Consider the following 23,501-nt stretch of genomic DNA (forward strand, 5'->3'; position numbering starts at 1 on the left):
GCTGTCTAAGCCCAACATCAGGACCCCAGAGCTATTGCATTTGATATTGAATATCGCTGCTTTTTTTTTAAGGTCATTGTACTTCTATTTGGATTTTTGAAGGAATGAACTATTCACTCAGTTCAGTGATGGCAATATTTGTCTTTTTCTTCTAGTGTCATTTGTCTGAAATTGAGAAATGTGCTCATGCCAAAGCATATTTACTATATTTCTTGGTTTTGTGAAATAAATCAAGGTGATAGAATAGTGATGTTCATCTTCCTAGGTATTTCAATAGTAAAGATTAGCTTAACTTGTTAAAACCACACTAAACATTGATATTTTACAAACCACCAGCTTTTATTTAAATATAAGAAGTTAAACATGAGAAACTAAACCTGTGGCTAAAAGTACTTGCCAGAAGATTTTTTGATACAAAAATTAAAATGAATTACATGACTATTATTTAATTGGAATATGTACTCCACAGTATAAGATCTCTCATAGTTTAATCTTTAAAATATTAGATGAGTATAATTTTTAAAAAATATATCTGTATTAGGCTTCTTTCTTTTTAATTTTTATGGGTCATAGTACATGTATATATTTATAGGGTGGGTGAGATATTTTGATACAGGCATACAATGTGTAATAATCACATCAGAGTAAATGGCATAACCATCACCTCAAGCATTGATTATTTTTGTTGCAAAAGTTCCAACTATTCTCTTTTAGTTATTTTTAAATGTACAATATTGTACATTTTGTTGTACAAAATTATTGTTGACTATAGCCCACCCTGTTTTGCTGTCAAATACTAGATCTTATTCATTCTGTCAAACTATATTTTTGTACCTTTTGACCATCCCCACTACCCCCACCCCAGCGACCCTTCCCAGCCTCTGGTAACCATCATTCTACTCTCTGTCTCCATGAGTTCAGTTATTTTAATTTTTAGCTCTCACATATGACTGAGAACATACAAAGTTTGTCTTTCTGTGCCTGGCTTATTTCACTTAACATAATGACCTCTGGTTCTATCCATGTTGCTGGCAATGACAGGATCTTACTCTTTTTTTATGTCTGAATAGTACTTCATTGTGTGTATGTACCACATTTTTTTTTACCTAGTCGTCTGTTTTTTGTTTTGTTGTGTTTTGTTTTTTTGGAAGGAGTCTCGCTCTGTTGCCCAGGCTGGAGTGCAGTGGTGCAATTACCCAGTCTTCTGTTGATGGACACTTAGGTTTCTTCCAAATCTTGGCTATCATGAATAGTGCTGCAACAAACATGGAACTGCAGATACTAATTTTCCTTCTTTGGGGTATATACCTAGCAGTGGATCATATAGTAGTACTATTTTCAATTTTTTGAGTAACCTCTGTACCGTTTTCCGTAGTGGCTGACCTAATTTACATTCCTACCGACAGTGAACAAGGGTTCCCTTTTCTCCACATCTTTGCCAGCATTCATTATTGCTTGTCTCTTGGATAAAAGCCATTTGATAATATCTCGCTGAAGTTTTGATTTGCATTTCTCTGATGTCAGTGATGTTTAGCACCTTTTCATATGCCTGTTTGCCATTTGTATGTCTTGTGAGAAATGTCTATTTTTGCCCATTTTAAAATTGTGTTACTAGATTTTTTTCCTATAGAGTTATTTGAGCTCCTTATACATTCTGCTTATTAATCCCTTGACAGATGGATAGTTTGCACATATTTTCTCCCATTCTGTGGGTTGTCTCTTCACTTTGTTGATTGTTTCCTCCCTTGTACAAAGCTTTTTAACTTGATATGATTCTATTTGTTCATTTTTGTTTGGGCTGCCTGCCCTTTTAGGGTATTACCCAAGAAACCTTTGCCCAGACCAGGGTTCTGAAAAATTTCTTCAGTGTTTTACTTTAACGGTTTCATAGTTTAGGGTCTTAAACTTAAGTTTTTAATCCATTTTTATTTGATTTTTGGTTTTGGGTTTTTTTGACATAGGATCTCGCTCTGTCACCCAGGCTGGAATGCAGTGGCACAATTATGGCTCACTGCAGCTTTGACCTCCCTGGACCTCAACCTCAAGTGATTCTCCCACCTCAAACCTCGAGTAGCTGGGACTATAGGTGTGTGCCACCCACGCCCGACTAATTTTTGGTTTGAGGGTTTTTGTTGTTGTTGTTGTTGTTTTTGGTAGAGACAGGATTTCACCATGTTATGCAGGCTGGTCTCAAACTCCTGGACTCAAGCAGTCAGCCTGCCTCGGTCTCCCAAAGTGCTGGGATTACAAGCGTGAGCACTGTGCCTGCTGCTTGGGATGGCTTTGGCTATTTGGGGTCTTTTGTGGTTTCATATAAATTTTAGGATTAGTTTTTCTATTTCTATAAAGAATGTGATTATTATTTTGATAGGATTGCTTTGAATCTGTAGATTGCTTTCAGTAGTATGGACATTTTAACAATATTGATTGATTCCAGTCAATGAACATGAAATGTCTTTCCCTTCCTTTGTGTCCTCTTTAATTTCTTACATTATTGTTTTATAGTTGTAGAGATCTTTCACTATTCTACTTAAATGTATTCCTAGTTATTTTATTTGTGGCTATCATAAATGAGATTACTTTCTTGATTTCTTTTTCATATTGGTGGCTGTTGGCATATAGAAATGCTACTGTGTTTTAAATGTTGATTTTGTATCCTGCTACTTTACTGAATTTATTAGTTCTGTTTTTTTGTAAAATCTTTGGGTTTTTTAAAATATAAGATCATATCATCTGCAAACAAAGATAATTTGACTTCTTCCTTTCCAGTTTGGATGCCCTATATTTCTTTCTCTTGTCTGATTGCTCTAGCTGGGACTTCCAGAACTATGTTGAATAACAGTTGTGAAAGTGGGCATCCTTGTCTTGTTCTAGTTCTTGGAGGAAAGGCTTTTAGTTTTTCCCCATTCAGTATGATACTAGCTATGAGTCTGTCGTATATGTCTTTTATTGTGTTTAGGTATGTTCCTTCTGTACCCAGTTTTTTTAGGATTTTTATCATGAAGGGATGTTGAACTTTAGCAAATGCTTTTTCAGCATGAATTGAAATGATTGTATTATCTTTGTCCTTCATTCTATTGATATGGTGTAGCACATTGATTGATTTGTGTGTGTTGAACCATCCGTGCATCCCTGGGTTAAATCCCACTTGGTCATGGTGAATGATCTTTTTAATGTGTTGTCGAATTTGTTTTGCTGTATTTTGTTGAGGATTTTTGCATCAGTGTTCATCAGGAATATTGGCCTGTGGTTTTCTTGTTTTCATGGGTCTTCATTTGGTTTTAGAATCAGTGTAATCTAGCATCATAGAATGAGTTTGGAAATACTCTCCTCCTCTACTTTTTTGAATAGTTTGAGTAGGATTGGGAATAGTTATTTTTTATTTATTTATTTATTTATTTTTATTTATTTATTTTTTTTGAGACGAAGTCTCACTCTGTCCCCCAGGCTGGAGTGCAGTGGCACTATCTCGGCTCACTGCAAGCTCCACCTCCCGGGTTCACACCATTCTCCTGCCTCAGCCTCCCGAGCAGCTAGGACTACAGGCGCCCGGCTAATTTTTTGTATTTTTAGTAGAGACGAGGTTTCACCATGTTAGGATGGTCTTGATCTCCTGACCTTGTTTGTGATCCGCCTGCCTCGGCCTCCCAAAGTGCTGGGATTACAGGTGTGAGCCACCGCGCCCGGCCGGCAGTAGTTCTTTTTTAAATGTTTGGTAGAATCCAGCAGTGATGCCATTGGATCCTGGGCTTTTCTTTGCTGGGAGACTTTTTATTATGGTTTTGATCTCATTACTTTATCTATTCGAGTTTTGCATTTCTTCATAGTTCAGTCTTGGTAAGTTGTGTATGTTGAGGAATTTATCCATTTCTTCAAGGTTTTCCAATTGATTGGTATATAGTTGCTCATAGTAGTCTCTAATGATCCTTTGAATTTCTGTGATATCAGTTGTAATGTCGTTTTCATCTCTGATTTCAATTTATTTGGGTCTTCTCTCTTTTTTTCTTAGTCTGGCTAAAAGTTTGTCAATTTTATCTTCTCCAAAAAAAATTTTTCATTTCATTGATCTTTTGTATTTTTTGTTTCAATTTCATTTATTTCTGCTCTAATCTTTATTTCTTTCCTTCTACTAAGTTTGGGTTTAGTTTACTGTTTACTTTATTCTTTAAGAAGCATCATTAAGTTGTTTATTTGACTTTTCTTTTTTTTTGAGACAGTCTCACTCTGTTGCCCTGGCTGGAGTGCAGTGGTGTGATCCCAGCTCATTGCAACCTCTTTCCCCCAGGTTCAAGCGATTCTCCTGCCTTAGCCTCCTGAGTAGCTGGGATTACAAATGCCCACCACCATGCCTGGCTAATTTTTGTATTTTTAGTAGAGGCAGGGTTTCACCATGTTAGCCAGGCTGGTCTCAAACTCCTGACCTCAAGTGATCCACCTGCCTCGGCCTCCCAAAGTGCTAGGATTACAGGCATGAGCCACTGCTCCCGGCCTCTACCTTTTTTATGTAGGCACTTACTGCTGTAAACTTTCCTCTTAATACTGCTTTCACTGTATCCTATAGGTGTTCCGTACTAGTTCTGTTTCCATTTTAATTTGTTTCAAGAAATCTGTTAATTTCCTTCTTAACTTCTTCATTGACCCACTGATCATGAGGAGCATATTGTTTAATTTCCATGTGTTGGTATAGTATCCAGAGTTCCTCTTGTTACTCATGTCCAGTTTTATTCCATTGTGGTCATAGAAGTTAATTCATATGATTTTTAAAAATTCTTTAATACTTGTTCTGTGACCTAACATATGGTCTGCCCTTGAGAATGATCCATGTGCTGAAAAAAAGAATGTCTATTCTGCAGCCATTGGATGAAATGTTCTGTAAATATCTATTAGATCCATTTGGTCTATAATGCAGATTAAGTCGAATGTTTCTTTTGATTTTCTGTCTGGATGATCTGTCCAGTGCTGACAGTGGGGTGTTGAGGTCTCCAGCTATTATTGTATTCAAGTCTGTCTATCTCTTTAGCTCTAATAATAATTGGGTGCTCCAGTGTTAGGTGCATATGTATTTGGGTGCTCCAGTGTTGGGTGCATATATATTTACAGTTGTTATATCCTCTTGCTGAATTGAACCCTTTATCATTATGTAGTGAGTTTCTCTGTCTCTTTTTATAATTTTTGTCTTGAAATCTATTTTGTCTGATATAACTATAGCTACTCCTATTCTTTTTTTATTTCCATTTACATGGAATATCTTTTTTATCCCTTTATTTTCAGTCTGTATATGTCATTGTAGGTTAAGTGTGTTTCTTGTAGGCCACAGATAATTGGGTCTCGTTTTTTGTTTGGTTGGTTGATTGGTTGTTTTTTTTTTTTTTTTTTTTTTTGGTCCATTCAGCCACGCTGTGTCTTTTGATTGCAGAGTTTATTCCATTTACGTTCAAGGTTGTTATTGATGAGGAAAGACTTACTCCTGCCATTTTGTTATTTTTTTTCTCATTGTTTTGTGTTCTTTATTTCCTTCCTGCCCTCCTTGTTGTGAATGTGATTTTTTTCTGGCAGTATGTTTTAATTTCTTGCTTTTTATTTTTTGTGTATCTGTTGTTGGCTTTTTGGTTTGAGATTACCGTGAAGCTTGCATATAACATCTGGTTTCGGTTTTTGTTTTTGAGATAGGGTCTCACTTTGTTACCCAGGGTGGAGTGCAGTGGCGTGATCTTAGCTCACTGCAACCCCCACCTCCTGGGCTGAAGTGATCCTCCCACCTCAGCCTCTCTAGTAACTGAGATAACAGGTGCACACCACCATGCTCAGCTAATTTTTTGTAGTGTTTTATAGAGATGGGGTTTTGCCATGTTGCCCAGGCTGGTCTTGAGCTCCTAAGCTCAAGCAGTCCACCTGCCCTGGCCTCCCAAAGTGCTGGGATTACAGGCGTGAGCCACTGCACCCAGCCACAGGTAACATCTTATAACCCATTTATTTCAAACTGATAACAACTTAACACTGATGGCAAAAACAAACCAACTAATAAGCAAAGAGAAAACTAATAAAAACTCTCTACACTTTAACTTCATCTCCCCTGCTTTTTAACTTTTTATTGTTTCTATTTATATCTTATACTATCTATGTCTTGAAAAGTAGTTATTATATTTGATAGGTTCAACTTTTAGGCTTTCTACTCAAGATATGAGTAGTTTATAAATCACAATTACAGTGGTCTGTGAACTATACTGTTACAGTGAGTTTTGTACCTAAGATAATTTCTTATTGCTCATTAATGTCTGTTTCTTTCAGATTGAAGAACTCTGTTTAGCATTTCTTGTAGCACAGGTCTGATGTTAATTAAATCTCTTAGCTTTTGTTTGTCTGGGAGAGCCTTTGTTTCTCCTTCATGTTTGAAGGATGTTTTCCCTGGATACGCTATTCTACAATAGAATTTTTTTTCTCATCAGCACTTTAAATATGTCATGCCATTCTTTACTGGCCTGTAAGGTTTCCACTGAGAAGTCTGTTGCCAGATGTAGTGGAGCTCCTTTGTATGTTGTTTCTTTTCTTTTGTTCCTTTTAGGATCCTTTCTTTATCCTTCACCTTTGGGAAAAAGTACCTTGAGATAGTCCTATTTGGGTTAAATCTGCTTGGTGTTCTATTAGCTTCTTTTACTTGAATGTTAATATATTTCTCTTAGTTCTCTGTTATTCTCCCTTTGAATAAACATTCTACCCCAGTCTCTGTCTCCTCTTTAATGCCCAAGGCAGATCCAGAAATGCTGTCCAGGAGCCAGGGCCTAGAGTCAGGAACCTTGAAATCTACTTGGTGTTCCATACTAGTGCAGTGGAGCGGGCACCAAAGCCACAAGATAAAGTCCTTCCCACTCTTCCTCACCTTCCCTCGTGTAGAAGGAGTCTCAACACCCCAGGCCCATGGCAAGTACTGCCTGGCTACTGCTAATGTTCACTCAAGGCCCAAGAGCTCTTCATTCAGCTTGTGGTGAATGCTGCTAGGCCTAGGTCTCTCCCTTCAGGGTAGGTGGCTCCCCTATGGTCCAAGGCAGGTCCAGAAATGCCATCCAGGAGCCAAGGCCTGGAATTGGGGAACCCAGAAGCCCTCTTGGTGCTTTACCCCCATGGCCAAGCTGGTACCCTATCTATAATACAAAGCCCCCTTCACTCCTGCCTCTCTTTTCCTCAAGCAGGAGTCCTCCCTCAAACAGGGAATACACAGAGTCACACCTAAGGTCAGCATGGCCCTGGGTCTCATCCAAGGCCTGTGGCAAGTGCTGTGTGAGTACTGCTGATGTTGATTCAAGGCTCAAGGGCTCTATAATCAAGAAATAATGAATCCTGCCAGTACTGGGTCCTTCCTTTCAAGGTAGCAGGTTCCCTTCTGGCACAGGGTGTGTCTAGAAAAGTCTTCTGGGAGCTAGGGCCCGAAATAGGGGCCCCAGAACTCTTCCTGCGGCCCTATTCTACTGTGGCTAAGCTGGTATCCAAGTTCCAAGACAAAGTCCTCTTTACTGTCTCCTGTCTTCTCCTCAGGTGGAAGGAAGGCATCTCCCAGAGCTGTGAGCTGCACTGCTTGGGGTTAGTGGAGGGGTGACGTTAGCACTCCCTTGGCCACCCCAGCTGGTGTCTCACTAGGTCACCAGCACCCAAAGTTTTAATATGATGTTAAAACCAGGTACTAGGATTGCTTACCTGATTTTTGGGTCTTATGAAGGTGCTTTCTTATGTGAATAGTTGTTCAGTTTGGTGTTCCTGCAGGGGGACAGGGAAACAATCGTTGGAGGGTATTATTTGACTATCTTGTTCCACCTTTGCTCGTAGGCTTTTTTCCCTTAATACAGCATTTTTGCTGCACATTTCTATTATCATTTTTACTCACTATTAATGAAAAATACATTCTCTTTTAATTAAAACGTGTCAAACCATTTTAATGTGAGCCATTTTAATAAACGAACTCTCCTAGAACCTTGCTTTGAAATTATATACTGTGCCATTAATATTGCCATAATGGTAACCAGAAATTTCTGTCGCTCACCCAGCTGTTAAGATTTTATTTGAATTTTGCTTTAATGTAAATAGAAGATACTTATTTCCATTAATCTTCTTTTCAAATTACTCTTCAGTTTATCAGCTTAAAAAGTACCCTATAATTATTTTTATTTTCTTATGAAAAATAGTGTTTTGGGGGCTTTTGTTTTTTCATTTTGTTTCTTACTGCAGAAAATATTTCAAGCGCAGAGAGCTGTGATTTATTAGTATATGATATACAGGGTACATTACTTTGCATTAGCAAGGTCACTATTACTACTCTTTGAAGCCATAAAACAGAATTAAAAGAAAGTGGTGAAGATGAATAAGGAATAAAAAATAAGCTTTTAAAAAGAGATTTAAATCTGTTTAGCTTTAAAGTGGGAAGGAAGGAGGCACTCACTGTACTGAGAGTCAGGATACCTGGCTTCATGGGCTGCTCTACTGCCAGTGACTGAATCACTTTAGACAAGTCACTCCACTGTTTCCTAATCATAAAATGAGAGGATCTGAATAGATCAGGAGTCAGCAACTTTTTTATTAAAAGGCAGCTAGTAAGTATTTTAGGCTTTGCAGGCCACATGGCCTATATCACTACTTAGCTCTGATATAAATGATACTGTATTTACATGAATAAGCAGGGTTCTGTTCAAGTAAAACTTTATTAACAAAAACAGGTAGCAGGCCATATTTGGTCCACAGATTATCATTTGCTGGTGTTTATACTAGGTGATCTTTTAAGATTTCTCATCTGGGTGCAATGGCCCATGCCTGTAGTCCCAGCACTTTGGGAGACCAAGGTGGGCTGATTGCTTTGAGCTCAAGAGTTCAAGACCAGCCTGGGCAACACAGCGAAACCCTGTCTCTACAAAAAATTAGCCAGGAGTGGTGGTGCACGCCTACTCGGAAGGCTAAGGTAGAATCGCTTGAACCTGGGAAGCAGAGGTTGCAGTGAGCCAAAATCACACCACTGCACTCTAGCCTGGGTGACAAAATGAGACCCTGTCTCAAAAAAAAAAATTTTTCTTTTGCATCTACATTCTGTGATATTGCTTTATTATCAACATCATGTGTATGAAAGGGACTGGTGTTCAATTCTTTTCTATCCTGTATCATTTAGGGGCCAGTCAGGAGACATAAAAGCATACTTATTTTAACAGAATAAGGGTTGAATTTGATAATATAAATAATTGTTGGCTGGTCACGGTGGCTTATGCCGGTAATCCCAGCACTTTGGGAGGCCAAGGTACAAGGATCATTTGAGGCCAGGGGTTCAAGACTAGCCTGGGCAATGTGGCAAGGCCCTATCTCTACAAAAGAAATTGTTTTTAAATATTAGGTACAGTGGTGTGCGCCTGCCTCAGCCTCCCAGCTACTTCGGAGGCTGAGGCAGGAGTATGGCTTGAGCCCAGGAGATTGAGACTGCAGTGGGCTGTGATTGTGCCACTGTACTCCAGCCTGGGTGGCAGAGTGACTAGTTTATCTCAAAAAAGAAAAAAAAAATCATTAACTAGGTTTAAAGAACTGAAAAGGTAGTAAGAAAACCTTGAGGTATCATGGATTTAACAACTGCAGGAAGTAGTTACCACCTGTGGACCTGAGGAAACAAAAAGAGGCAAGAATTATTAAACTATACAAGATTGGAAGAAAGGCCTCACAAAGCTGACACTTACATCTCCATGAAGGGGATCCTGCTCAGCTGAGGCTAATACAAGGGCTCCAAGAAGGGTTCTGTGGGGATTAGACCCAGACCACTAAGAACAAGGCACTGGTCACCCAGTGCCAGTATCTGAAGACGTGAGATGAGGTTAGTCCCGCCTCCCTTGGAAAAACTGCAAACTAGATTCAACTGCTGCTCCTGGAATGAACTGCCAATGCTTGGCTGAACAAGTAAGACTAGGGTAATGCTGATAGGAACAGGAAGGGGCAAATTATTTCTCCAGTAACCTTAACAATTAACAAAGTCCACCTTTTTGGCTAACCAGCATCCATACTCACCCTTCTGTATTTATTTGAGCTTCCAAACTATACATGTTTGAAACTCCAAACATTTTCAGCACAACAAACTCTATATTTTAACCTAACAAGATGGAAGTATCTTTCATGTAATTGAAGACATATTTACCTCTCCAAAATGAGGCTAGTTCCAACAGTCACTTTAACTATGTTTAGATGATATAACACTATCCATCTCTGGCTATGTTAATTATTCCTCAAACTCTGGCACAGTCCTATCTGAATGGTTTGTTATCCAAAAACTAAATTGGAAAGTTAATTTACATCAAAACTTGCATTTATAAAATAAGGGAAAGAAGGCGAGAAAAAGAATAAATTAGTATAACACACACACACATATATAACAAAAGCAAGGAACAAAATATGCATAGCTGCTATAGTCGTCATTTCTGTAGCTAGTTATGAAACTGAGATTGATTTTTTTTCTTTAAGAGACAAGAGTCTCACTCTGTCGCCCAGGCTGGAGTTCAGTGGTGCTCACTGCAGCCTCAAACTCCTGGGCTCAAGCAATTCTCTCACCTCAGCCTCCCAAGTAGCTAGCACTACGGACATGCGCACTATACCCAATCAGTTTTTTTGTTTGTTTGTTTAATTTTCAGAGATGAGGTCTTGCTTTGATGCCCCGGCTGGTCTTAAAGTCCTGGCCTCAAGAGATCCTCCCGCCTCAGCCTTCTTAGTAGCTGGGATTACAGGCACAAGCCACCGCACCCAGCTGATATTTGTAACTTTTTTCATCTACTGCCTATCCCATGTGTCCTTTGCCCTAAGCCAGGACCACATCTAGTCAGGGTTCTTTCCCTGATAGGATGTCCTAAGTCTTCATTCTTGATGGGTCTGAATCCCTAGTAGTCCTCTTTTTTTTTTTTTTTTTTTGGTAGCTACATAGATATCGATAAAGAATCAAACAAAAGAAAATAGACTTCGGTTAAAGCAGGAGGCATTGGATTAAACATAAGAAACAACTATGGGCCAGGGCCACCCCCTGCATCTTGGCCTAAAGTCCTCTCAACCCCCAAAAAAGAAAGAAAGAATTCATGGAAATATTAGAACAGCAATAGGGATGGTTTTGTCGTTGTCCCTAATGTTTTAAAATAAGACATTAGATACCTCTTCTGGGTAGTTTTAACTTCAGAATGCTGAGATAAAGATTTTTTTAAATACTTTTGCTACTCTTTTACTCTCTCTGATGTAAAATGTGGCATCTAACTTCCCTTTCTTAGTTTAAGTTCCCTAAACTAGCTTTCAAATACTTATTTCTTTATAGAAATTATATCTACAATTTGGATAAATTCCTTTAGCTGGGTTTCCAGTAGACCTAGATAACTAAGATGGGAAATATAAAGCGTGTGTATTGTTAAGCACATTTTAATCGGCTCTTATCATAGTTGAGCACAGAGAAGAACATTAACGTTATTAAATGTAAAACTCTATATATTAATAGTGATGAGCTGACTCTGAATTTTCAGCCTGCCAAGAAATCTTTTAAAAAGAGCTTTTACTGCAAATCTTGCTTATTTAAGATAGAAAAGTAGGATAATTATATATTATAACTAAATGAAGATCAAATAAAAGCAGAGATCTAGAGCAGACAGGACACATCCTGGCAATCTTTATGATAACTGGTCCAAAGTGTCAGTAAAATAATTGGGCATTTCAGAGTTATATTATAAAAGTTGGTTCAAACACTTAATTATAAAAATGTCTTTTGAAGCTTAAAGTACCATAAAATGTGCCAATTATATTTCACAGAATATCACTTTGATTTCTCTGTAAATAAAATCTGAGTTGTTTATTTTTTGTTGTATTTATTCTTGAAATTAGCTGATTCTACCTTTTAAACCAAAGAAAGCTAGTGTAATCTACCATGTTATAGAACAGGAAAGAATTTTCCTCTGCCTTTGTAGATGCAATACAAAAGAAAGTCAGCAAGCCTGTTCTTGAAACCATACTCTACCCAAACAGCCCTTGGTCCCCTTTCAACAAATTAATTTAATAAGCATTTTTGAGCACCTATTTTATGCCAGGCATAATGCATTTATTGAGAATAGAATGTAAATAAGACATAGTCCCTGCTCATGTAGAGCTATTAGAATTCTACAGCCTAAGCCATACTCAGATGTTGAAAGATCAACAGGTATATCACTCTGCTATTGGTACAATAATGCTGTGTAACAAACTATACGAAAATATAGCAGCTCAACATAATCATTTATTTGTACCCACTCATCTCAGGTTAACTATGGATTGATTGGTCTAGGCAGTTTGGTTAGGTTTGGCTCCAAGCTGGAGACTGGCTCCAGATCTACCTTATTCTATCCTCCTTGGACCAGTGGGCTAACTGGACATATTCTTTCATAATGTTGGCAGAACCAAAAAAGACAAGCCCAGTTCTACAAACACATTTTAAATCCTTCCTTGTATCACATCTACTAATATACCATTAGTTAAAGCAAGTCAAATGATCAAACCCAAAGTCAAGGGCAGGGAAGTGTACTCAACCTCTAATGGGAATTACTGCAAAATGGGATTCAGGGTCTGGTGGTGAGAACTGCAAAGACAGATGAGAAAGAGCATGTATATAGGAAAGGCTGAAGAACTGGGGGCAGTATTTCAGTTTGCTCCAGGCATGTTTTGGGGAGCAGCAAATGCAGAGATAACCAGTAGCTCCCTTCCACTGCCTTTTTTGGACTATTATGACCAAGCAAAATGCCAGTGTCACCAGAGTGTTTCACCTCGCCTTTGCAAGGAGAAACTGGGTTATCATTGTGTCTTGAATGTTGAGAACTTGGATTGAAAGCTTCATTGTAATATTAAACTTATTTAATTGAGTAATTTGGGGAGATGGTATAAAGTTAAAAGATTTCTCAACTTTTTGTGTTGAGAAACTACCTATTTTTATAGTAGTGTATATGGAAAGTAAGCTGCTAATAGTGTGTGTGGCTTGCTGGCATTGGAGAGGCACAGGAAAAGAGCAAAGAAGTCATTACCAGCCTGGGCAACAAAGAGAGACCCTGTCTCTACAAATAGTAATTTTAAAAAATTAGCTGAGCGTGGTGATGCATGCCTGTAGTTCCAGCTACTTGGGAGTCTGAAGTGGGAGGAGACCCTGAGCCTGGGAGGTCAAGGCTGCAGTGAGCCATGACTGCACCACTGCACTCTAATCTGGGCGACAGAGTGAGACTTCGTCTCAAAATAAAGGAACTCATTACCTTCTCCTGTTGCCAACATCACTCCCAAATATATTTACCATACTCTAAATGTCATGATATCAAGAGTTTACTCTGTTAGAATAGTCGCAACAGTTTCTGAGCTCTGTGTAGTCCTTGTGCAGAGGAAGATTTTTGGTGAAAGCTTCTGCTTAGAATCAGTTACAGGTTGAGTATTCCTAATCTGAAATGCTCCAGATTCATAAGTTTTTGAGTGCTGACCTGATGCTCAAAGGAAATGCTCACTGGAGCATTTCATATTTCAGATTTTTGGATTATGAATGCTGAACCAGTAAGTATAATGTAAACATTTCAGAATCTCCCACAAAATTCAAAATTTAAAACACTTCTAGTCCCAGGTATTTCAGGGAAGGGATACTCAACCTATATCAGTCTTCTTAATCAACTGACTTGTCTCCCTGGGCCAATGGTATGGCCTCTGTTTGGGATTAATGACCCATTTTCAGAGCTGCTGTGGAATACATATGAATTGGAATCTATATCTGTGAAAAGTAGGATATCCTAATACAAAGGACTCATATAATGACTAATGTTTTGTAACTACTTAGCAAGTGTTTTAGGTAATATTTATGTTCAAAATATCCAGGAAAGGAAGGGAGATGATGCTTGTAGTAGTAGTTTTAGTAAAATTAGGGGAATAGTTGTGCTCAGATTCTCCTAATATTATTATCTTCATATGGGAGAGGCCAAAAATTACCCATAGGGATTCTTAGCAAAGGCATAGAAATCTTCCAAGCATCTCTCCAGGCAAGAAGCCCATGCATTTCTCTTAAGAGACTAGACAGAATGTCTTCATTGTTACACTTTCTGTTTTTTTTTTGTTTCCCTTTAAAATAAAAGCCATAATTCAAGAAAAGCATGTTGCACACTACCCAGCACATTACAGGTGTTTAATAAATACATGTTCATTCCTTTTAGTTCTTTTCACCTTAGTAATACACTTTTAAAAAGATTATTCCTTCTTCTTTTTGATATAAGCAGAAGAATCATCTGTACCATCAAGAGAAAGAGAGGGTAAGAGGTAGAGAAATAGAACCATATTGCTAATAACAAGAGTTATGCAAAGTTGAAATATGGTGTATCAAGAGATAGTGACATGTTCAGGCATAAGCTATACAACTACATTGAAAGAGATAACAGAGTTGAGCATTGCACAGGTGTTGGATGGGATAGCCCTTAAGGTCCATTCCATTCCTGTAATTGTAATAAAATATTAATAAAGTTTTAATAAATTTTTAATAAAATATTCTTTTGACTGCTATCTGCTACATTCTTTAGTAAAATGTTTCCTTGCTCAACCTTCTTCTTTCCTATACACTGATTAGAAACTATGGTAAAAGTATTGTTATGGCACAGTGCTGACATTTTTTTACTAACAATTTTGTTATATTTGTTAAATGAACAGATTAACAAATGAATATCAGTACCCAATGTCAATAATCATAAACAACTTATATATGAGGTTGGAGATGTAAGTTTACTTACTGTCATAATTCTTGTTTCCTTATGCTGAGGGAATTCTGAGCTGTCTCCCCTTCCTTTTTTGCTTCTTAGTTTATATTGAAGAGCTTATTTATAATCAGCTATTTGGTAAGGTAGTATATATCATTGGTGGCAAAATTGGATTTCTTGATTAAAATTTTGGATTATAAAGTTTTTGAGGCAAATGACCATGTAATCTCAACACATCATACAATACAGAAATATACTCCCCAAGTATTTGGTGGCAAAACATTTGAGGCCCAGCAGCCATAAAAAGATAATCTTAGGGGTTTTTTTTCCCTCTCACCAACTCAAACCAGTTGTTAGTAATAAGTTGGTAGCTAATATTTTCTTCCTTTTTTTGTGGTGTTATTGTTGTTGTTGTTTGAAACAGGGTCTCTCTGTTGCCAAGTCTGTAGTGCAATGGCATGATCATGGCTGGCTGCAGCCTTGACCTCCCAGCCTCAATCAATCCTCCCATCTGAGCCTCCTGAGTAGCTGGGACTACAGGCGCACACCACCACGCCTGGCTAATTTTTTTGTGCATTTTTTGTGGAGACAGGGTTTCGCCATGTTGCCCAGGCTGGTCTTGAACTCCTGGGCTCAAGCGATCCACTCTCCTCAGCCTCCCAAAGTCCTGGGATTACTAGCATGAACCACTGGTAGCTAATATTTTCAAACAATAAAATGGATACCCTAGTATTTCTTATAATTTGAAACATTTTTGTAAAATGAATTTTTTCTTTCACTCAGTTTTTAGTAAAAACCCATTTACTATTTCTTTTGATAACAAAGAAACTTCCTTTTTGTTACTGTCTCTGCAGCTTTCATGATCCAGACATTCAGAGGCAAGATGGCATTTTAAGCTTTTGGACTAGCATTTTGTTTTTCATTTTAAATCTCAAATCTACCATTATCTATTTCTTTTATGAAGTAAGGGTTTATGTTTATTTGCTTAGTTTGTTTTGCTTTTTGAATAGGAAATATTTAATCCCTCTGTTTAAGGTTATAGAACCTCTTAGCAAGCACAGGTTTATTATGTACTGTCTTAAAGTAGCAAGTGAAATGAAGGGTTAATATTTTTTACAAACCACTTATTTGGATTTTTAAAGGCATAAAATACATGTATTTTATATATATTACATATTTTGCATATATATTTTTTGGCTGGAGTAAGCCCTGATTCCAAAGTTCTGGAGATACAGACTAGCTGAAAGACATTTTCTGAACTTAAATATTCTAACTAAACTTTTCTTTCTTGTCAGCCACCAGCTCTGCCCACTTGGAAGACCTTGCTTACCTGGATGAGCAGAGACATACACCTTTGAGAACTTCTCTACGAATGCCAAGACAGAGCATGGGTGGTGCTCGCACACAGCAGGATTTAAGAGGTTAGAACCACAGAAGGGCTTTAAGGATGCCCGGGAACAGATGGAAATGGGCAAAAGCCAAGAAGTTGCTTTGTCTCCTATACCCATACTTATTTAAACCTCCCTAAGAAGTGAAATGATCCATTTTAGCATGTGACCAGTTCATTTCTGCTGAGTCTAGAGAAAGATAAACACAAATACATTGTACTCCTCATAGACAGGCATTGTGTAATTATCAACATTTGGAAGCATTAGTTCCTCGAAATTCTGAAAGAAAACAGATGTAAAGGGGCTGTGGTAATGGGGGAAATAACCTTTCTAAGATCTTGGATTTCAGAAGTGACTGCGGACCAGATTCAGCCCTAGCCATATTGCAGGTGAACTGTGCTGATCATAATGTACAGGTTGAGCATCCCTAATCTGAAAATCCAAAATGCAAAATGCTTCGAAATCCAAAACTTTCTGAGTGCCAACACGACACCACAAGTGGAAAATTCCACACCTAGCCTCATGTGATGGGTTGCAGTGAAAACTTTGTTTCACAAAATGTTGAGTAAAATTACCTTCAGGCTATGTGTATAAGGTGTGTATGAAACATATGAATTTCTTGTTTAGACCCAAGTCCTATCTCCAAGATCTTTCATTATATATATGCAAATATTCCAAAGTCCAAAAAAATCTGAAATTCAAAACACTTCTGATCCCAAGCATTTTAAATAAGGGATACTCAGGCTGTATTTTGCTAGGGAATTTTTTTCATTTTTGTTTTAGTGGCCATTTCTAGTAACATGCAATATTTTATTATCTTGGTCTTTTAGAAAGTGCCTATAATCCTGGCCTAGCAAGAGCTACACAACCTATCCTTTTCTCACTCAGGTACCTGTTGCCTTACCTTCTTTGTGGCATGCTACATGCTTCTCCAAGCTGGCACCAGATCTTTTTAAAGACTGTCATTTTGTTACAGTGATGGTCTAGTTGAGGAGCCTCTTATTGGTATTTCTGTGTCTCTCGTTTGCTCAAAATGAACCAAACTGTCTCTGATAGCTTTTAACAGAGAGTCTCCTTTCTCTGGTATGTTAGCAATCTCTATCTCTACCACAAGTGTGTTTTTAATTTTATCTTACGGATTATTTTCATCTTTCTTTAGCTCTCTTCTTCACCCCTTGTCCTATTCCGTACTCTAAGCAGTATAGTGCCACGTGCACAATTCCCATGGGAAGGAATTTATACATGTCTGCTGTCCACTCTAGACATCATTATGCTAACAGTTTTTCAGTGATGGCTAAGCAAATAGGATTATAAAATAATTGATTGTATTGCAACAATTACCATACCTCCCATCAACAGCAGTTAGTTGATAGCCTCAGTCATACTTTTAGTTCCCAGTCCTTTTGTCCATCCTGCTTGCCAGTTCTTCAGTTTGTCATATACCAGTTGCATGGCATATGCAACTGTGTGTTTACACTCCAGAAAATGGAAATATATCAAGCACTATTTTAGACTAATTACATCTAAAGTCTGAATAAATTTGATCAAGAGACCAAATAATTGATTTGCGCCCCGACCAGAATGCACAGCCGTAATAAAGAAGATTGGACAGAACTACTGATCTATATGGACCTTCAGATTTGATTGAAAATCTGCCACATTGGCATCATCTTCCATCTTATTACTAAAAAACATACTGACATTGTTGACTTTATTTTCTGCTTTACTAATCATTGAATAATAGATGTTATACTAGATAGAAAACAAAATTATTTGACAGATTTCAGCAGTGAAATTTTTGGGAAACCTTTATATTGAGTTCTGTTGATATGTGATAGTACCTATCTGCTTGTAGTATCTGAAGATTTAATAAGGTCTTTAACAGATACATTCTGGTGAGCTTGATGTTTACAAATACCAGTTTTATCTGGAATGCAACAAAGATCTTTTCCATTGCATTGATCTTCAGCCGAAACATTCAGTGAAACAACAAAAGCACATTCAAAGATTTTCCCAAAGCTCACCTAAATCTTTAGGAAGGGCTCTGACTGAATATTGAATTTCTAAAAATACTAATTTCATATTCCTTGCAAATAGTGTCTTAACTTATTGTTTACATTAATACTTAAGCTGGAGTTTGTCCATTGATGAAGATGCTATGATGTTAGTGTTTCAGTTCCTTGAAGTCATCTTTATTTTTCAAGAGCTTTCCTTTTAGCAGTCTAAACGGTTAGAACATGCCATCCAGCTGGTACATTGATCCATAAAAAGCAAGGTGTTTACTTAGCAGTGTAAAGTATACTAAAACTAGTAATAACTTTAATTCAGAATTTTCAGAATTTAGAGTCCCTGAACAATAATCCTCTCTCAAAAAGTAATATGTTATCTTAATTATTGTTTACAGATGAATTGTATGGGTTAGGATACGACTTAAAACACATTATCAAGAAAGGAAAGCAAACTTGGGCAGATAAACTTTCCTTATGTTTCTTCAGACCTGCTTGGCAAGCCTTTATAATATGTGATTATTATATCCACAATGTTGTACTTTATTTCAGAAAAAATCAGATTTGTTTTCCTGGAATAATTTTTAAAAACATGTCACATCATGCTTTCTAATTTTATTTAAAGGAATGTACAAATTACAGTCATATTTCAGTTTGACATATTTTTCTTCTGATTATGATTAAAATGAAACTACCCCCAAAAAAGTAATGAAATGATTGAAAATCTTTTTTAGTCTGCATTAAGGCATATCTTTCCACTTTAGAATAGAGGTGTATCTTTCATACATTTTAAAGGAGTACTCTGACAAGTTCTCTGAAATAGGTTTTTTTTAACTTTTAAGTTTAGGGGTACATGTGCAGGTTTGTTATATAGGTATGAGTCATGGGGGTTTCTTGTACAGATTATTTCATCACCCAAGTATTAAGCCTAGTATCCATTCATTATTTTTCCCAATCTTTTCCCTCCTCCTACCTCCTCCCAGCAGTAGGCCCCAGTGTTTGTTGTTCCCTTTTATGTGTCCATGCGTTCTCATCATTTAGCTCCCACTTATAAGTGAGAACATGCGGCATTTGGTTTTCTGTTCCTGCATTAGTTCACCAAGGATAACAGCCTCCAGCCTCATCCATGTTCCTGCAAAGGACATGATCTCGTTCTTTTTTATGGCTTCATGGTATTCCATGGTGTGTATGTACCACATTTTGTTTATCCAGTCTACCATCAATGGACATTGAAGTTGATTCCATGTCTTTGCTGTTGTGAACAGTGCTGCAGTCAACATACGTGTGCATGTGTCTTTATGATAACAATTTATATCCCTTCGAATATACCCAGTGATTTCACTGGATTGAATGGCAGTTCTATTTTTAGATCTTTGAGGAATTGCCACACTGTTTTCCACAGTGGTTGAACTGATTGTGGAAAACACTCCCACCAACTGTGTATAAGTGTTCCTTTTTCTCCACAGCTTCGCCAACATCTGTTATATTTTGGCATTTTATTAACAGCCTTTCAGACTGTTATGAGACGGTATCTCACTGTGCTTTTGATTTGCATTTCTCTAAAGATCAATGACACTGAGCTCTTTTTCTTTTTCTTTTTTTTTATTTTGCTTTAAGTTCTGGGATACATGTGCAGAACATGCAGGTTTGTTACATAGGTATACATGTGCCATGGTGGTTTGCTGCACCGATCTACCCGTCATCTAGGTTTTAAGCCCCGCATGGATTAGGTATTTATCCTAATGCTGTTCCCGCCCTTGCCCCCCCATCCCCCAACAGGCCCCAGTATGTGATGTTCCCCTCCCTGTGTCTGTGTGTTCTGCCATTGAGCTCTTCTTCATAAGCTGGTTGGCTGCATGTTTGTCTTCTTTTGAAAAGTGACTGCTCATGTCCTTTGTCCATTTTTTTAAATAGGGTTATCTGTTTTTTCTTAACAAATTAATTTAAATTTAATTAATTAAATTTCTTAACTTAAAGTTCCTTGTAGATGCTGGGTATTAGACTTTTGTCAGAGACATCATTTGCAAAATTTTCTCCCATTCTGTAGGTTGTCTGTTGACTCTGTTGATAGTGTCTTTTGCTGTGCAGAAGCTCTTTAGTTTAATTGGATCCTGTTTGTCAATTTTTGCTTTTGTTGGAATTGCTTTTGGTGGCTTCATCATGAAATCTTTGCCTATTTCTTTATCCAGAATGGTATTGCCTGGGTTGTCTTCCGGGTTTTTATAGTTTGGGGTTTTACATTTAAGTCTTTAATTCATCTTGAGTTAATTTTCTTATGTGGTGTAAGGAAGGGATCCAGTTTCAGTCTTTGCATATGGCTAGCCAGTTATCCCAGCACCACTTATTAAATAGGGAGTCCTTTCCCTATTGCTTGTTTTTGTCAGTTTTATTGAAGACCGGGTAGTTGTAGGTTTGCAGTCTTATTTCCTGGTTCTCTATTATGTTCGGTTGGTCTATGCGTCTGTTTGTACCAGTACCATGCTGTTTTAGTTATTGCAGTCCTGTAGTATAGTTTGAAATCAGGTAGTGTGGTGCTTCCGGCATTGTTCTTTTTGCTTAGGATTACCTTGGCTATTTGGGCTCTCTTTTTGGTTCCATATGAATTTTAAAATAGTTTTTTCTGGTTTTGTAAAGAGTGTCATTGGCAGTTTGATAAGAATAACATTGAATCTTACCAATTACTTTTGGCAGTATGGCCATTTTAACGACATTGATTCTTCCTATTCATGAGCATGAATTTTTTTTTATTTGTTTGTGTCATCTCTGATTTCTTTGAGCAGTGTTTTGAAGTTCTCCTTATAGAGATAATTCACCTACCTGGTTAACTGTATTCCTAGGTATTTTATTCTGAAATAGTTTTTTAATCACAATTCTGGTTTTAAATGATCCTAGAGATGGTAGTTAATGCTTATATACGCTGTAGTATACCCAGTAGATAACTAAGTTTATTGACTGACTGATTTCAAGTGTAGAGACTGTCTGAAATAATATCCTCTGGATGTATGTCTAAAGAACATTTGAGGTGGCAAGCCATGCATTGATTGGGAACTTCATATAGGCAGAATCTTGTACTATTCTGTTAAGAGCAGTGTTTCTCAAACTTTTTGGTCCCGGGACCCTTTTATACTCATAAAAAAATTACACAGGCGGCTATGGCTGTCCCTGTAATCCCAGCACCTTAGAAGGCCAAGGTGGGAGGCTTACTTGAGCCAGAAGTTCAAGACCAGCCTAGGCAACATAGGCAACATAGCCTAGGCAACAACCCTGTCTCTACAAAAAAATTTAAAAATTAGCCATGCATGGTGGTAGTCCTAGCTACTCAGGAGGCAGAGGTGGGAGGAGCACTTGAGCCTGTGAGGCCAAAGCTACAGTGAGCCATGAGCCGTTATTGCTCCACTGCACTCCAGTCTGGGTGATAGAAGGAGACCCTGTCTCATTTTTAAAAAATTATTGAGCTTATATTTATATGGGATAAATTGATATTATCATATTAGAAATTAAAAATAATATGTTAAATATACTTTGTTTAAAATAATGTTTTAAAATAATAATAGGGATTGTTGAAATACTCATGTATTCATTTTTTTTATAAATTATAGACCCATTACATGTTAAAGTTATGTAAGCTGTGGAAAATTCCACTGTACACTTGTGAAAGAATGAGAGTGGAAAAAGGCAAATAACCTCTTAGTACTGTAAATATAGTTTTGACTTTGCAAATTCCAAGAACATATCTCAAGAATCTAGGGATCCCCAGATGACGCTTTTATTTTATTTTAGGATCACAATGTTTAAAAACAAGTTTTGTTGGCTCTACACCTCCAAAGAGCTCCCAAATCCAACTACTTTTCACCTCCTTCAATACTGCCTCTCACTGAGACTATTGCAATAGGCGAGCTTATTGGCTCTCACAGTGTGGTCCTGGGACCAGCAGGAGTGGCATTATCTAGGAAGTTTTCAGAAATGCACATTCTTTAGCCCCATTCCACAGCTACTGAATCAGAAATTCTGAGAATGGGGCTGGCAAGCCATGTCTTAAACCTTCCAGGTGATTTTGCAGATCACACTTTTAAAACCACTAGTTTAGAGGATGTCATTGTAATTGAAGATAAGCTTTATGCCTCAAGGTCCATCAGTCTATTTACAAAAGTGCAAAAATGCGTAGTTTGAGAGCTGGTTACATGTTATTCATGAACATGATTTAACAATAAAGGCATAATTCATTTAACAGGTGCCTTAATAGTAACTGCAGTTGTTTGATGATAATGGTAGTCTTTTGACTGCTGAAGCAGAAGTTGGGATAACATCTCCAAGTGGGATATTAACATCAACATTGCTTCATTAGTTAAAAAGTCCTTTTTTTTTTCACTCTTCAAGACAGCTGTTTTGAACAACTGTTCTACAAAAATTGATGTTTCCAGAAACCCGGCCCAACAGGGGAGAGGTCATGTGAGTCAACTGTCCAAAGCAACTTAACAGATTCCTAGCTGTCAACCATCCAAGAGCTTGAATACTAATGATAAAAGTCATAGAAGATTGTGTACTAGTACAGAGTATATAGCTAGCTAACCTACTACAAGCGCCTTTTCTAGTCCCAAAGCCTAATGTCTTTGATAGATATTAATTTGAATTAATTTAACTAATAAAGTTTTTAACTTAAAATTTTAAAATTAGGCTGGGCATGGTGGCTCACACCTGTAATCCCAGCACTTTGGGAGGCCAAGGTGGAGGGATCACCTGAGATCAGGAGTTCGAGACCACCCTGGGCAACATGGTAAAACCCCATCTCTACTTTAAAAAAATACAAAAATTAGCCAGGCATGGTGGCGTGGGCCCATAGTCCCAGCTACTCAGGAGGCTGAGACTTAAGAATCACTTGAACCTGGGAGGTGGAGGTTGCAGTGAGCCAAGATCGTGCCACTACACTCCAGCCTGGGCAACAGTCTCAAAAAAATTTTTTTAATTATTTTTGGCTTCATGTTTTTACATTTAATCACCATTAGGTTAATGTGGAGTTATGCTAAAAATTATCCACCTGAAAATGTCCACTCTTTCTGATCATCTTAATGAAAGCTCTCTCATTCCGCAGAGAAAGATAGAAACTAAGTTTGCTGCCTATTACAAGGAAGGAAGAAATAGTTTATTTTTATGGATAAATGTAATAAATCTTATGATGGGTTATATAAAGGGAACCAGGAGGAGTTAAAATATACAAGGCAAATTGTAGCATAGTGACTTTGAATGGTAGCTACGTGGGTTAAATTAACAACAAATTATTAATATTGAGACCCTAACCTGCCTGGTCTTAAGTTATAACCACACTCTTCTACTTGAAGAAATTATATATTGCTAATTAAAACTTCATTTCTCAATATATGGTGGTTTCC

General features: G+C 37.5%; 1 protein-coding gene across 11 annotated transcripts in view; it reads left to right on the plus strand.

Moving 5' to 3' along the window:
* Positions 1–23,501, plus strand: part of TANC2 (tetratricopeptide repeat, ankyrin repeat and coiled-coil containing 2) — a 471,869-nt gene that overhangs the window by 295,753 nt on the left and 152,615 nt on the right. For all 11 annotated transcript variants that reach the window (XM_034942670.3, XM_034942673.4, XM_008963747.5 and 8 more), the window contains one exon: positions 16,016–16,141. In XM_034942670.3, coding sequence (XP_034798561.1) covers positions 16,016–16,141 — 126 coding nt within the window. The remainder of the gene's footprint in view (positions 1–16,015; positions 16,142–23,501) is intronic.

This window comes from Pan paniscus, chromosome 19 (assembly GCF_029289425.2).
Source record: "Pan paniscus chromosome 19, NHGRI_mPanPan1-v2.0_pri, whole genome shotgun sequence".
Taxonomy (NCBI): domain Eukaryota; kingdom Metazoa; phylum Chordata; class Mammalia; order Primates; family Hominidae; genus Pan; species Pan paniscus.